Here is a 13,604-nt window from a genome sequence, read left to right on the forward strand (position 1 = left end):
ATTCAAAATATATATAAATAAATATAGGCTGTACATTTGGACCCTAAATTATGACTAAATTGATAATTTTGTGTGCCTTACAATCTCCATACAATTTTCTGGAAACTTTCAGATCTGCTAAACATTTAATAATTCATTATGTGATAAAAATATGATTTTTTTTCTAAGCATTCAACAATTACTGCAGAAAGACAATAGGGTAGCTTTATACAACAATATTCTTCCATTTATTTGAAAATAATTAAGGGTTTTCCCATAAAAGTATACTTGGTTCAAATACAATTTAAACTTGACAGATTACATAATTAAAAGCCAAGCAGAGAAACACAATGGTAGGCTATATACTAAAACCCTGGTGGTGGTTTTACCGACTTTTCAGAGAACCCCGGTGGTGGGCCTTTAACTTCAAATCCTGGTGGCCTACTAGTTCTTGTATCTGTTTTGGTAGTTGAGCTCCCTGTTATTTTGTCTACATTTTTATCACATCCTTGTTTTTCTTGTCTGTCTGAACTCATTTTTGAATGATTAATACTGGTTCTATAACTTCTGTGAGGTATTGCTGTTATTTCATCCCTATGTACATCTTTTCGTATATGCTTTGGTTTTTCTTCTTTTCTTAAAGCATGTGACTTAGCACCTTGTTCACGAGTAGTTTCTCTTTTGTCAAAATTTGAAATATCTTTTTTAGCGGATTCAGTTGATTTTGAATCACTTGAAAACATCTTATCTGGTTCTTTAGTCTTTGCAGATTCAGATGACCTTGAATCACTTGAAGACAGTTTTTCTGGTTCTTTTCCCTCATATGTTTTTCTGTTATTTTCACTCCTGTGTTTTGGTTCATGACGTTTTCTGTCATCATAGTACCCTTGAGCTTTCCTACCATAGTTCTGCCCTTGCCCTCTCCTTTCATCTTGACCTTGACCTCGCCTATCATAGTGTCTATTATCACGATAATCATCATAATATTTTCTGTTACCATAGTAATGATCTTGATCTCTCCATCTAGAATTATCATGATGATGTTCATCCCTGAAACAACCTTGACTTTTCATTTCTCCTCTATTAACCTCACCAGCATGCTTCCTTTGACCTCTACCTCTATATCCATCATTCTTTATTTGATCACGAGTGACCTGTGATGAATCTTTAGTTTCTGTTTTTGATACTGGAAGTTTGGAACTGTTTGCAGGTGCTTTGTTCTTTTCAGAAACTTTTAAATCAGTAGAAGTCATTTTCCCCCGATTTGACTCATTCCTTGTTACAACTTTAATCACCCCACTACCTTTATCACTTGTTGAGTCACTCATTTCTCCATCAGTTTTCTTCTCAGCTATTAACTCACTTTTACTTCTTTCTCCATTTTCTATTTTCTGCATGTCATTCACTTTTACCCCATTCCTTGGTGATCCTGAATCTTTGTTAGTTAATTTCTCTTCCACAGATCCATTTATTTCATCGCTTTTATCTCCATGATTCTGCTTTTCACTTCTGTTATCCTTAAAATCCTTAGTCGAAGAATCATTTCTAGGTGATTTAGAGTTACTTCCCCTACCAAACCCTCTCCTATAGTTGTTACCAGATATTGGTCTTCTATCATATTCCCTTTTTGAATATTCTTGTTGTCTACCTGATGATGGTCTATAACCATAGCCTCTTCTTTGGTTTGGTCGATCAGAAGCAGAATGGTTCCTATCATATCGATCATCAAATTTACGACCACGAAAATGAGGCTCTCTGTCATATTTTCCCTGCCCGCGACCTGTTTTGTGAAATTTAGATGAGGCTGAAGTTCTTTTTTTTAAATCCTCTTTTTCTACATTTTGTTGCTTTGTTTGGTCATTTTCAGTATTATCGGTTATTACTTTTGAAACAATTATAGGAATTTCATTCTGAAAAAACAATAAAAAATAAAGATAAGTTACAAATCTGTTACTTCTTACATAGTCTACAGGAATTATTTTCCCATACATATGTTACTTCCAGCAAAGTTATCTAACATACATTTTGATGTACCCTGTAGTAGTCTGAATGTTTGTTTTGTTTGTATTTGTTGGCCTAAATTATGACAGCACATGTTTTATTTCTTTGCCAGATTTTATTGATATTACACCATTGTTTTTGTTCTTAAATTCACAGTTGTGGCATGATTGTCAGATTTATTATAATTCTAATCAAAATAGTGCTAGGGGTCTCCTCAAACTTGCAATGAGGTGAAAAATTGTTTGTTCTGAGCTGAATGTTTGACGATGACTTTGAGATGAAGAACAACAATAAAAGACCTTGTGTATTTTGTTATGCATGTACTGATTATGTGTCATGGATGGATACCCAATATCTATTCTTTTCAATTAAGTACATAATCCTAATGTAAAGATAAATCAAAATACCATTTTTCCTAGTCTGTTAGAATTACCTAACTGGCTAGAAATGTCTACTAGAAAGTTAGATTGATTCTAATGCACAGTAATGGACTGATGAAACATTTTTTTTTATTTTTTATTTTAATTGGGTAACATCTTGTCAAGTCAGGCTTTGATGTCATTTTATTACTTGTGTCTATGTTTTTTAGTTAACTTGTGGATAGCAGTCTCAATGGCAATCATACCACATCCCCTATCAATATATTGAAACTGAAATAAGCTCCTCAATCTTTAAGACAATATTCTCGTCTAAAGTTGCTTTATAAAATTTACATCAGAGCAAGTCATAACCATCATGGTTTTTTTTCGTCTTTGTAAACTTACATCCGAGTCAGTAAGTAGATACTTGTTTTTCTCAGCCTCTACATCAATTATTCCTCCTTTATCTTTCTGTTTCAGGTACAGCTCAGCCATATTTTTCTGCCATACCCTCATGTCACACGATGGTTGGTAGAAAGTCTCATCTTTTTTCAATTTACTGAAATCATCTTGTAAAAATTCTGCATCATAGCTTAGTTCTTCTCTGCATACTGGACACTTGATCTTAAATAATAAGTGAAACATTTACAAATAAATTGGGAATGTGTCCTGATGATGCCCCTGCTTGCATATCATATAAAGTTATAAAGGGACATAACTGATGAACGATCAAGTTGACACTACTCAAATTTGTACTTGATCTGAGTTTTGTGGAAATAAGTTTTGTGCATAAAGTTCATAACATTTGGTTGAAGCAAACTAAAGTTAGATAACAGAAACTAAAAGTTCAGCAATTTTTCCATTAATAAAGGGGCATAACTCTAGAAAAGTTATGGTGACGCTAACAAAATTCAAACTTGATCAGTGTTTTGTGGTATATGTAATAAGCATTGTGTATAAGTTTTATAATAATTGGTTGAGGCAAACTAAAGTAAGAGAACGGGATATAAAAATTTAGCAATTTTTTTCATTTATAAAGGGGCATAACTATAAAACTGTTAAAGTGATGCCACTAAAATTCAAAATATCCAGTAAACGTTTCATAAAATTTGATTGAGGCAAACTAAAGTTAGAATACAGAAACTAATATTCAGTAATTTTTCCATTTATAAAGGGGCATTACTCTAGAATGGTAAAAGTGACGCCACCAAAATTCAAAATTGATCAGTGGTTTGTGGTAATAAGAGTTGTGTATAAGTTACATAACATTTGTATTTTGGGCAAACAAAAGTTAGAGAACAGAATCTAAAATTTCAGCAACCTTTTTTATTTATAAAGGGGCATAACTCAAAAATGGTTAAAGTGAAACCACCAAAATTCAACAAGATCTGTGGTAAAAAGCATTGTGGGGCAAACTAAAGTTAGAGAATGGGATGTACATACTAAAGGACAAGGGTAAAACTTAATGTCCCCTCCTCTACAGCGGTGGCATAAAAATATTTAATTGAAAAATTTCAAAGAAACATTTTGCCATGATAAGCAATCGAATATGTAAGGGAAACAATAACACTTGGGTCATGTGATTTCCTTTTAAGAATGACTAGCCATTTCTGAGCAAAGCATTTTTTCCTAGACTGTTTTTCGAAGTAAACCTTTTTTATTGGCACTAGCTATATAGTCCAGTAAATATTAATTTTCAACTTGGTCAAGCATTCTTTCCTATCCTTTTGATTTTAATTTCTTATGATTGGTCATTAAGTATAGTGATTACCTAATCTTAAAGTAAAACATGTATGGTAATGTTATTTCTAAGTACCTTTTTGTCATCTTCATTAATTTCTGTATGTTGTATACGAGATTTGTCCACCTGTTTTTGTACATCTAACTGATGTTTAATGTAACGTTGGAGACAGTTGTTGTGGAAATAATGATAACAATCAGTCTTGGTAAACATATCCTCCTCGGTAAAGTGTTCACAACAAATTGTACATGGACAGTGTGGAACATTCCCATCTGTTAAACTCTCCTTGGCAAGCTGAAATAAAAACCCAATATAAAACATTTGATATCCTTATCTATATAGATCAATAATATTATTGATGATAAAATTATGGCTGTGTTCTTACATTTTTGTCTGATTTTATATGTATGCCGATTTTAAAATCTTTAAAGTGCTTCTGTTTAACTGTTTTGTATGCTTTTTCCACCGACTATAAATAAATCTTATTTGATTTAAAGCTTAAGGATGAAATTTTAATACAGCAAGACAAAAATTTAGATCAGAATAGAATTTTCATTCAACAATTTTAAATTAAGCTTTTCTGTGTTCAGAGCTTCAACATTAAAAGATACAATTTCTCAACACAAGACATGTTGCTTAACAGTGACCTAATTTTTCACTGGAAATGTGTGCTATGAATAAAGAAACCCCAATCATTTTTACATTAAAATTCCAAATACATCTCCACATATTGTTACAATGTCAGACAGAAATCATAATTTATTTAATAATACAAGTCACTTTGACTGACTAGTTTAGATAAACCAATTTGAAGGTTGAGCTACCTCTCTTAGTTTCATTTTATAAGTAAACAAGAATGTGTCCATAGTACATGGATGCCCCACTCGCATAATCATTTTCTATGTTCAGTGGACCGTGAAATTGGGGTCAAAAGTCTAATTTGGCAATTAAATTAGAAAGATCATATCATAGGGAACATGTGTACTAAGTTTGAAGTTGATTGGACTTCAACTTCATCAAAAACTACCTTGACCAAAAACTTTAACCTGAAACTTGCACTATCATTTTCTATGTTCAGTGGACCGTGAAATTGGGGTCAAAAGTCTAATTTGGCAATTAAATTAGAAAGATCATATCATAGGGAACATGTGTACTAAGTTTGAAGTTGATTGGACTTCAACTTAATCAAAAACTACCTTGACCAAAAACTTTAACCTAAACGAACGAACGAACGGACGGATGGACGGACGCACAGACCAGAAAACATAATGCCCCCTACTATCGTAGGTTGGGCATAATAAAAAGTCATATTTTCTTGAATTCCCTGGAATATATTGTTTTTTTATAAAATGTTTTAAGTGTCTTTCTTTAATAGTAATCTATATCATTGAAAATGTCAGGTTCATAAGTAAACAATCCTACCCATATAACCTTACCTCAATCAGTTCATATAACATTTCTCCACCTACTCGCTCTAGGGCTAAGTTTTCTAGTTCTTCAAGTAAACTGGAAAAAATATTTTAACAATAAAGCATTTTATCATGTAATGAAAATTCAAACTCCTCTACATTTCTGCAATAAAGAAATATTTCTTAAATGTTTCTTTGTTCAGTTCGATTCACGTTTTCATCTTATTCAACATGTATTTGCATTTATATATTGCACTCTGAACTTTCAATATTTCCATTTCTCAAAGTATAATAGCTTCTGTATATTTCTAACTTCCACTCACTATCAGATGCAGTTGTATGTAATATTTATGCTTTTTATTTAAGCCCATAAATACTTACATCATTTGAACTTTTTTATAAAGGCTTAAGAAATTTTGTGTGTACCATGCATGACTAATTCAATCGTTTATTCTATTCAAGGAATGACTGTTATATTTTTTTCTGTCTATGATGAAATAACATCAAAAATGTGGTGCACACTGAATAATGCAGGTAGCAGGTTATTTTGAAGTGTGCACCAAATTCTAAATTCAATTTTAAACCCTAGTAAACCATGAAAAAATGTTGATGACGTCACGGTCACATGACTAAATTATGTCTATGAGCTGATAAACAAAACGACGTCAGCCAATCAGAAGACGTGTTGCATCTAAAATTAAATTATATGTGTGTAACAAAAACATGTTCTTTTCAAAGTCTGTCGTCTATAAATTTGAATAAAACCTGAATATTTCCTTTCATACCTTTGAACCTCCTCTTCAGCAATACCTCTAGGATTAGTGATGACAATGTCTGGTACTTCATCAGGGTACTATAAAGTATTAAAACAATAGCTGTATGTAAATTCACTTAAGGGTGTATTGCTAGATTTATTTCACTTGACTGGGCAGAGTTTAAGAAGTTGGCTCATTTAAGACCAGTCCATCTATAGCCAGGAGTTTTGGGATAAGCTCATCAATGAAGGGTCCAGTTATTCGTCCCATATCATACATTCAGTACATTTGTATATGCGTTTGGTGACACTGAATAGTGATTAGAATTCAATTAGTATAATAACGGCAATCATCCTTATCACACATATCTCCAAATAGACTGTCCTTATGCAAATTAAAACATAAGCTCCGCCCGATCAGTTGAAACAACATTGGTAATACTTAGGTGAGGTTTTGTAATTCGTGTCAAATGTTTAGACTCCTTGGGTTTTTTCCATATAATGCAAGGTAAAATATTTTGCCCCATAACACCCATTTATTTTTTCATATAAGTCTTAATAGCTAATGAAAGGTCATTTACCAAAATTTTAGAAGATTCTTAATTTTCTTTCTTTTGTTTTGAGACCCAAATAATACCAATGCAAATATAAGGTAAAAGTCTGAGTCAGCCTTTTCCCGCCATAGTTTAAATCTCAAATATCTCGAAAAGGAGGTCCATGACCTATCAATATTTTTAGCATATTTTTTTATCCTTAATGAATGCTCTACCGGCTTATAGTATCAATTTCAAATTCTTAATTTATTAATTTTTACCTAACCTCACCTAAGTACATTCTTAATTCAAAGAACTGTACAAGATATTTATGGTTCCAAACAAAATTTTATTTCATGGACATTCATGAATTAATGTGCTGGTCAGTCACTTGTGAATATTTTTCTTTTTTCAAATTTTTTCATCAGATATTCTTTTATTACATGGACAATGTGCTTTTTAATAAAAATTAAAATTGAAACCCTCAGAAACTTAATATTTTTTTACGTATTTTTATATCTTGACAATACCTTACTTGTTGTATGACATCAGAGGAATGAAATAACTAAGTTTATTTCACATAAGAAATTAATCTTTTTTATTTTACTGGGAAATCACGGTAATTCATTGCAACCAATGAAATAATACTTGTTTTGACCAAATGAACTAACTGTATGAAGTCATTCTGTTCAGCTGTACTTGAGAAAAGTGTGAAAAAGATTTAAGTTCATTCAACATTTTATTTTAAATTCAATTTATTGGCAAAGTAGGTATATGACCATGATGACAGATCCATAAAGTGCTCACACATTACAAATCATAACTAGCAAGCTGCTGACTAAATATGAAAGTCATTCAGTACATTGTATCTGCTGAGAAAAGTGTGATGTAAACATTTGTTAGATGAACAGATAAACGCATGGAAAAGGTGTATACAATATAGCCCTTATTGTAGAAATGGGGGTATAATATAGCCCTCACTGTAGAAAAGGTGTATACAATATAGCCCACCCTGTAGAAATGGGGTATAATATAGCCCTCACTGTAGAAATGGGGTATAATATAGCCCTCACTGTAGAAATGGGGGTATAATATAGCCCTCACTGTAAAAATGGGGTTTAATATAGCCCTCACTGTAGAAATGGGGTATAATATAGACCTCACTGTAGAAATGGGGTATAATATAGACCTCACTGTAGAAATGGGGTATAATATAGCCCTCACTGTAGAAATGGGGTATAATATAGACCTCACTGTAGAAATGGGGTATAATATAGCCCCCACTGTAAAAATGGGGTATAATATAGACCTCACTGTAGAAATGGGGTATAATATAGACCTCACTGTAGAAATGGGGTATAATATAGACCTCACTGTAGAAATGGGGTATAATATAGTCCTCACTGTAGAAATGGGGTATAATATAGCCCTCACTGTAGAAATGGGGTATAATATAGCCCTCACTGTAGAAATGGGGTATAATATAGACCTCACTGTAGAAATGGGGTATAATATAGACCTCACTGTAGAAATGGGGTATAATATAGACCTCACTGTAGAAATGGGGTATAATATAGACCTCACTGTAGAAATGGGGTATAATATAGCCCTCACTGTAGAAATGGGGGTACAATATAGCCCTCACTGTAGAAATGGGGGTACAATATCTTACTGTAGAAATGGGGTTATAATATAGCCCTCACTGTAGAAATAGGGGTACCGTACAATATAGCCCTCACTGTAGAAATGGGGGTACAATATCTTACTGTAGAAATGGGGGTACAATATAGCCCTCACTGTAGAAATGGGGGTACAATATAGCCCTCACTGCAGAAATGGGGGTATAATATCTTCCTGTAGAAATGGGGGTATAATATCTTACTGTAGAAATGGGGGTACAATATAGCCCTCACTGTAGAAATTGGGTACAATATAGCCCTCACTGTAGAAACGGGGGTACAATATAGCCCTCACTGTAGAAATGGGGGTACAATATCTTACTGTAGAAATGGGGGTATAATATAGCCCTCACTGTAGAAATGGGGGTACAATATAGCCCTCACTGTAGAAATGGGGGTACAATATCTTACTGTAGAAATGGGGGTATATTATAGCCCTCACTGTAGAAATGGGGGTACAATATAGCCCTCACTGTAGAAATGGGGGTACAATATCTTACTGTAGAAATGGGGGTATATTATAGCCCTCACTGTAGAAATGGGGGTACAATATCTTACTGTAGAAATGGGGGTATAATATAGCCCTCATTGTAGAAATGGGGGTACAATATAGCCCTCACTGTAGAAATGGGGGTACAATATCTTACTGTAGAAATGGGGGTACAATATAGCCCTCACTGTAGAAATGGGGGTACAATATATTACTGTAGAAATGGGGGTACAATATAGCCCTCACTGTAGAAATGAGGGTATAATGTCTTACTGTAGAAATGGGGGTACAATATAGCCCTCACTGTAGAAATGGGGGTATAATATAGCCCTCACTGTAGAAAAGGTGTATACAATATAGCCCTCACTGTAGAAATGGGGTAAACTATCTATAAATACATTTCTAACCTGTTGAGGTAGGTTCAATGTCAAGGTCATACAAACATATCTTTTATCTAGTTCATCTCCTGTTGCTGGGTGTAGCTGTAACTGTATGCTGACTGGTGAATCTCTGTAAATGTACAATAATGTTTCATGTTTATTGTCCTAGAAATAAAGAAATTTCATTAAGAAATTTAACTTTATAAATATCACTTTTTCTAGACTTTTATATATATTTATTCAGCTGGTTATGGAATTATTTGCCAGACTTAAGTTACTCTTACTACAGATTTTACCCTTTTATCAACCTCTACATACTGTGCAAGCATCATTAATTCTTGCAGAGATGATTCCTTGACTAACAAATAAAAATTCACCCTAATCAGTTAATAGTGGACATAGGAATTGACTATAAGTCATCTTGTGAAAGTTTGCTTAAATATAGCTTACTGTTCATCCTTGTTAACTTTGATATCATCAAGATATATCGACTCCAAAACTTCAAGTTCTTCCATATTAATCAAGTCTGAAAACAAATATAAAAACTTATAACATATGTATCTAAATATACATAATGTAAATGTATATATTCTTTCATTGGTTCCAGTAGACTATCAGATTTATCCAATTGAGATAGCTAATAAATGGAATCCACCCTCAAAACACCATTTTATAGCATTTTTCCTAATTAAATGTTTAATTTATGTTTAATTTGATCTAGACATATGATACTAAAACATTAAGTAGTTTTATTAATTTATCTCCAAAACCATACAGTGATATTGTTGGCTTTTTTCAAAACTACCTTCACCCTTTTTTATTGGGAAAATATGCGTTATTTTATCAAATTTTGAAATTTATTATAAACCATGAATTTCACTGGAACTTCAATTTGCAGACCCCCTTTCAAGAGGTAAACCCTCATTTGAAATAAGATCCAATATTATCAGTGATGATACATAAAAAGACCCTCAAATCTGCACATATAGTCATTTTAGGCATGAAAAATGTTTCAATGAGTGTTTTTCAGTTATACTCATGCACAATTACTACTGAGACTGCAATATAGTTGTCTATTTGGGAATAATTTTAAGCCATTTTTTTTCAAATTGAGATTCTTCTCCAAGGGAAAAATAGCCTTTATTCTCCACTAATTTAAGGCAAACAATATCACTGCCATATAATTATTTAAATCTTTGAGAGTGTTATCTTTTTCTTTCACCAAACTCCAAATGGCGGACTATGTAATAGATAAGGGTAAATAACCCACACGATAAAAAGCTAAAAGCGTGAAGAACTCATGGTTTTGACAAATTATTGGGTTTTTCTTTGCATGAATTGGGTTTTAGAACTCTGCAATCGGCAATTGCATTGGGTTTTCAATTATTTTTATTGCGTGATCACGCAAATACACAGTTTATCTGGAGCTCTGCATTTGGAAATAAATTTAATGCTCATTCAAACTTTTACCTGTTCGCTCAACATGTGTTGGAAATGACGATGCATATATTTTTGACACATGATGATGGAAGTTACATTCATGACAGATTCCTCTAAAAACCTTATCCAAGAACTGCCGTATAGAGATGAAGTATAGCCTAGGCCACTACAAGTGACGTCCTGGAAGGAATCGACACAAACTCCCTCTCGCATATAAATATAGTTTTGATTGAAGATGGCATTTTTCAATATTCATTTTTATGCATACATCATTTACAGTAAGGCGTCAAAGTAGACTTTTCAAATATCATTCCAATAAGTTGTATGATAATTAATTTTAGGCAGCCTTAAGGTTCATCATAACAAATTGACAAATATGGCCGCATTTTCACCTCAAAAACTACTCTGTGTACAGACTTACTTACCTGTGCTGTTTGGAAAGTTTTAATGCCTAGCATCCACTAGATATATAAAAGTTAAATGCATTTTGTGCTAAAGAAAGATAAAATCTTGGCTTTTTTTTCCTTTCTGCAGAAGGTGCAAAAATTAAAAAGAACACCTGAATTACTTTGATACTGTCCACTCACTGACTCAGATAAACTCTTTAACTCACCTATAGTTGTGAAGATACCTCTTGTCCATGTCAATTAAGGACAATCAAAACAATACAAACAGGTTTTTTACCTGAGGGAGCATCTCATAGTTGTACCACAACTTAGATAATTTTCACACCTTTTGCATGAAGGAAAAAAATGCCTATCAAAATCCAAAAGAGATTTTATCTTTCTGAAACACAAAATGCATTCAACTTTATTATATCTAGTGGATGCCAGACATTAAAACTTTTCCAACTTCACAGGTAAGTCTGTACTTAGAGTCATGTAATACAGCCATATTTGTCCGTTTGTTATGATGAATCTTAATTTCATTTGGACCACAGGCACTTGTTTCTATCCATTGGAAGACCCACTATCAACGTATATTTATGGATAGAAACGAATGCTAGTCAATTCGTTCCAAGTCCGATTCGTTCCAAGCCAGTTCGTTCCAGATTTGGACAAATCGTACCAAGTCAATTGTCAATTCGTTCCAACTGATTTATTTCATTATTAATCAGACTTAACAATGTGTTCCACCTGATTAAGTTCATTATTAAATCAGACTTAACAATTTGTTCCAACTTTTGCTGTTACTTATAATGTATATGTCCCTATATCACTGTATTTTTGTAAATCAACCTACAGTGCACGGCAAAAATCGGCAATTCCTTGTCCATTTTTTCTGTATATTTCATATAAAAGATAATTTCTCAATAACATATGTTCATCCTAACAGTTCATAAGATAATTGTTCAATAGTCTTTCAGTATTTCACAATTTCATAATTTTCTGGCTTCTATAGCTGTCCCAAAGCTCCATCATCTTGGACTGTGATCTGTTTGTGGCAGCTGCTTACTTTTTTTTCGGTTTTGTACAAGGACACTGAGTAAATTTTTATATTGTACACAACCAGCTAGTGCTAATGAGTAATAACGATGCACGTAAGAAAAACATAGCAAATGTGGTATGTCAGCCTTCAATTATTATTGACAAGCGTTTATGACCCAAAGTACGATATTATTCTTTTGATGAATGCATTAACAACTGTTATGCGCACATCATTAGAATACAATAATCAATTATAATGATTACTATTTCTTTAAAAATATCATTAGTTAGTCACTTTATTCATTTTTTAAATATTAAATTTGTCATGAAATACTTACCTTAATAATAAATATAAATTATCAATATATTATCATGTCCAATATAGATCGTTCTTCCCAATTAATAAACCATAGAATTTTTTAGATACGTATTTTTTATAAGTACAGCATTAAAAATTAAAATAATAAGTCTATTTAAATGGTTAATATTGTTTAATACTGTTCTTGAATAAGTTGGAACGAACTGAGCAGTTTTTGGAAAAGTTGGAACGAACTGACCAAGCAACTTGGGACGAATTTGTTGGTACAAATCAGAGTTGGAACGAATCATCCAGATACCATAGAAACAAGTGCCTGTGATTTGGACAGATTAAATGAAGATGAAAATGGATATCAATTCACAGCACAATTTTTTTATGTTAAGGTAATAATCTGAAACTTACTAGTTTTCAACTTGTATCTTATATGCGTGGGGATTGTTAACCATCAAGCTGTCAAATGTTACGCAATGCAGATACACATTGACAGGTCAACATTTAGATCAAGTAAGGGATGGGGAAAGAAACGAAAGCGCAACGAAAGATATGAGTTAGAAATGATTTTTACAACAACAAATACGGGTAGTAATTTCCGGATGTAAAAGGTTTTTCAAATTAAATTCAATTTTTATAAAGCACAAACAATATATCACGTAGACCTGACATAGGCGGATCCAGGGGGCCTGGGGGGCCCGGGCCCTCCTTTCGTGGGAAAAATTTGGTTGATTATATAGGGAATCACTGAAGCATGACTGGAGCGGGCGCCCCGGCCACTTGTAATGAAAAGTTCTGGATCCGCCACTAACTAACCATGCTTAAATTTGTCTTGAAATAGCCTTTATTTAGAAGAAAACACGTGACGAGTTATACTTTTATGTATGGACTCCTGCATGACTTGCAGGACAGAAACCTATATAAATTGAATATAGCGGGTTTGGCATGTTTGTGAGTGCTCAAATCTCCCGTAAAGTAGAAAAGTGATGTAACAGCACAACAAAAGAACAAACTATGAAAATAAGTTGGAAATGACTCGACTGACTCACAGATCAACAAAAGAACAAACAACTAAATTAGAGACAGAGGACGCTTAATGCCG

At 33.0% G+C, this 13,604-nt stretch overlaps 1 protein-coding gene across 1 annotated transcript; it reads right to left on the reverse strand.

Moving 5' to 3' along the window:
• Positions 1-203: 203 nt before the first annotated feature.
• Positions 204-13,023, reverse strand: LOC143075095 (uncharacterized). Its single transcript, XM_076250392.1, has 8 exons — positions 12,914-13,023; positions 9,776-9,851; positions 9,353-9,455; positions 6,275-6,342; positions 5,517-5,586; positions 4,156-4,374; positions 2,745-2,963; positions 204-1,889 (listed from the first exon to the last, which is right to left on the reverse strand). The coding sequence occupies exons 2-8, from the start codon at positions 9,838-9,840 to the stop codon at positions 345-347; spliced, it is 2,289 nt and encodes a 762-aa protein (XP_076106507.1). The 5' UTR covers positions 9,841-9,851; positions 12,914-13,023; the 3' UTR covers positions 204-344.
• Positions 13,024-13,604: the final 581 nt, after the last annotated feature.

The sequence above is a fragment of the Mytilus galloprovincialis genome, chromosome 5 (assembly GCF_965363235.1).
Source record: "Mytilus galloprovincialis chromosome 5, xbMytGall1.hap1.1, whole genome shotgun sequence".
Lineage (NCBI taxonomy): Eukaryota > Metazoa > Mollusca > Bivalvia > Mytilida > Mytilidae > Mytilus > Mytilus galloprovincialis.

What these genes read in the sequence shown, in the direction of transcription:
- LOC143075095 (XM_076250392.1), bottom strand. Translation starts at nt 9,840, where the DNA reads ATGGAAGAACTTGAAGTTTTGGAGTCGATATATCTTGATGATATCAAA. An exon ending in AAAGTTAACAAGGATGAACA is followed by an intron (nt 9,456 to 9,775) that starts GTAAGCTATATT and finishes GTACATTTACAG; the next exon opens with AGATTCACCAGTCAGCATAC. An exon ending in TTAATGAAGATGACAAAAAG is followed by an intron (nt 2,964 to 4,155) that starts GTACTTAGAAAT and finishes TTATTATTTAAG; the next exon opens with ATCAAGTGTCCAGTATGCAG.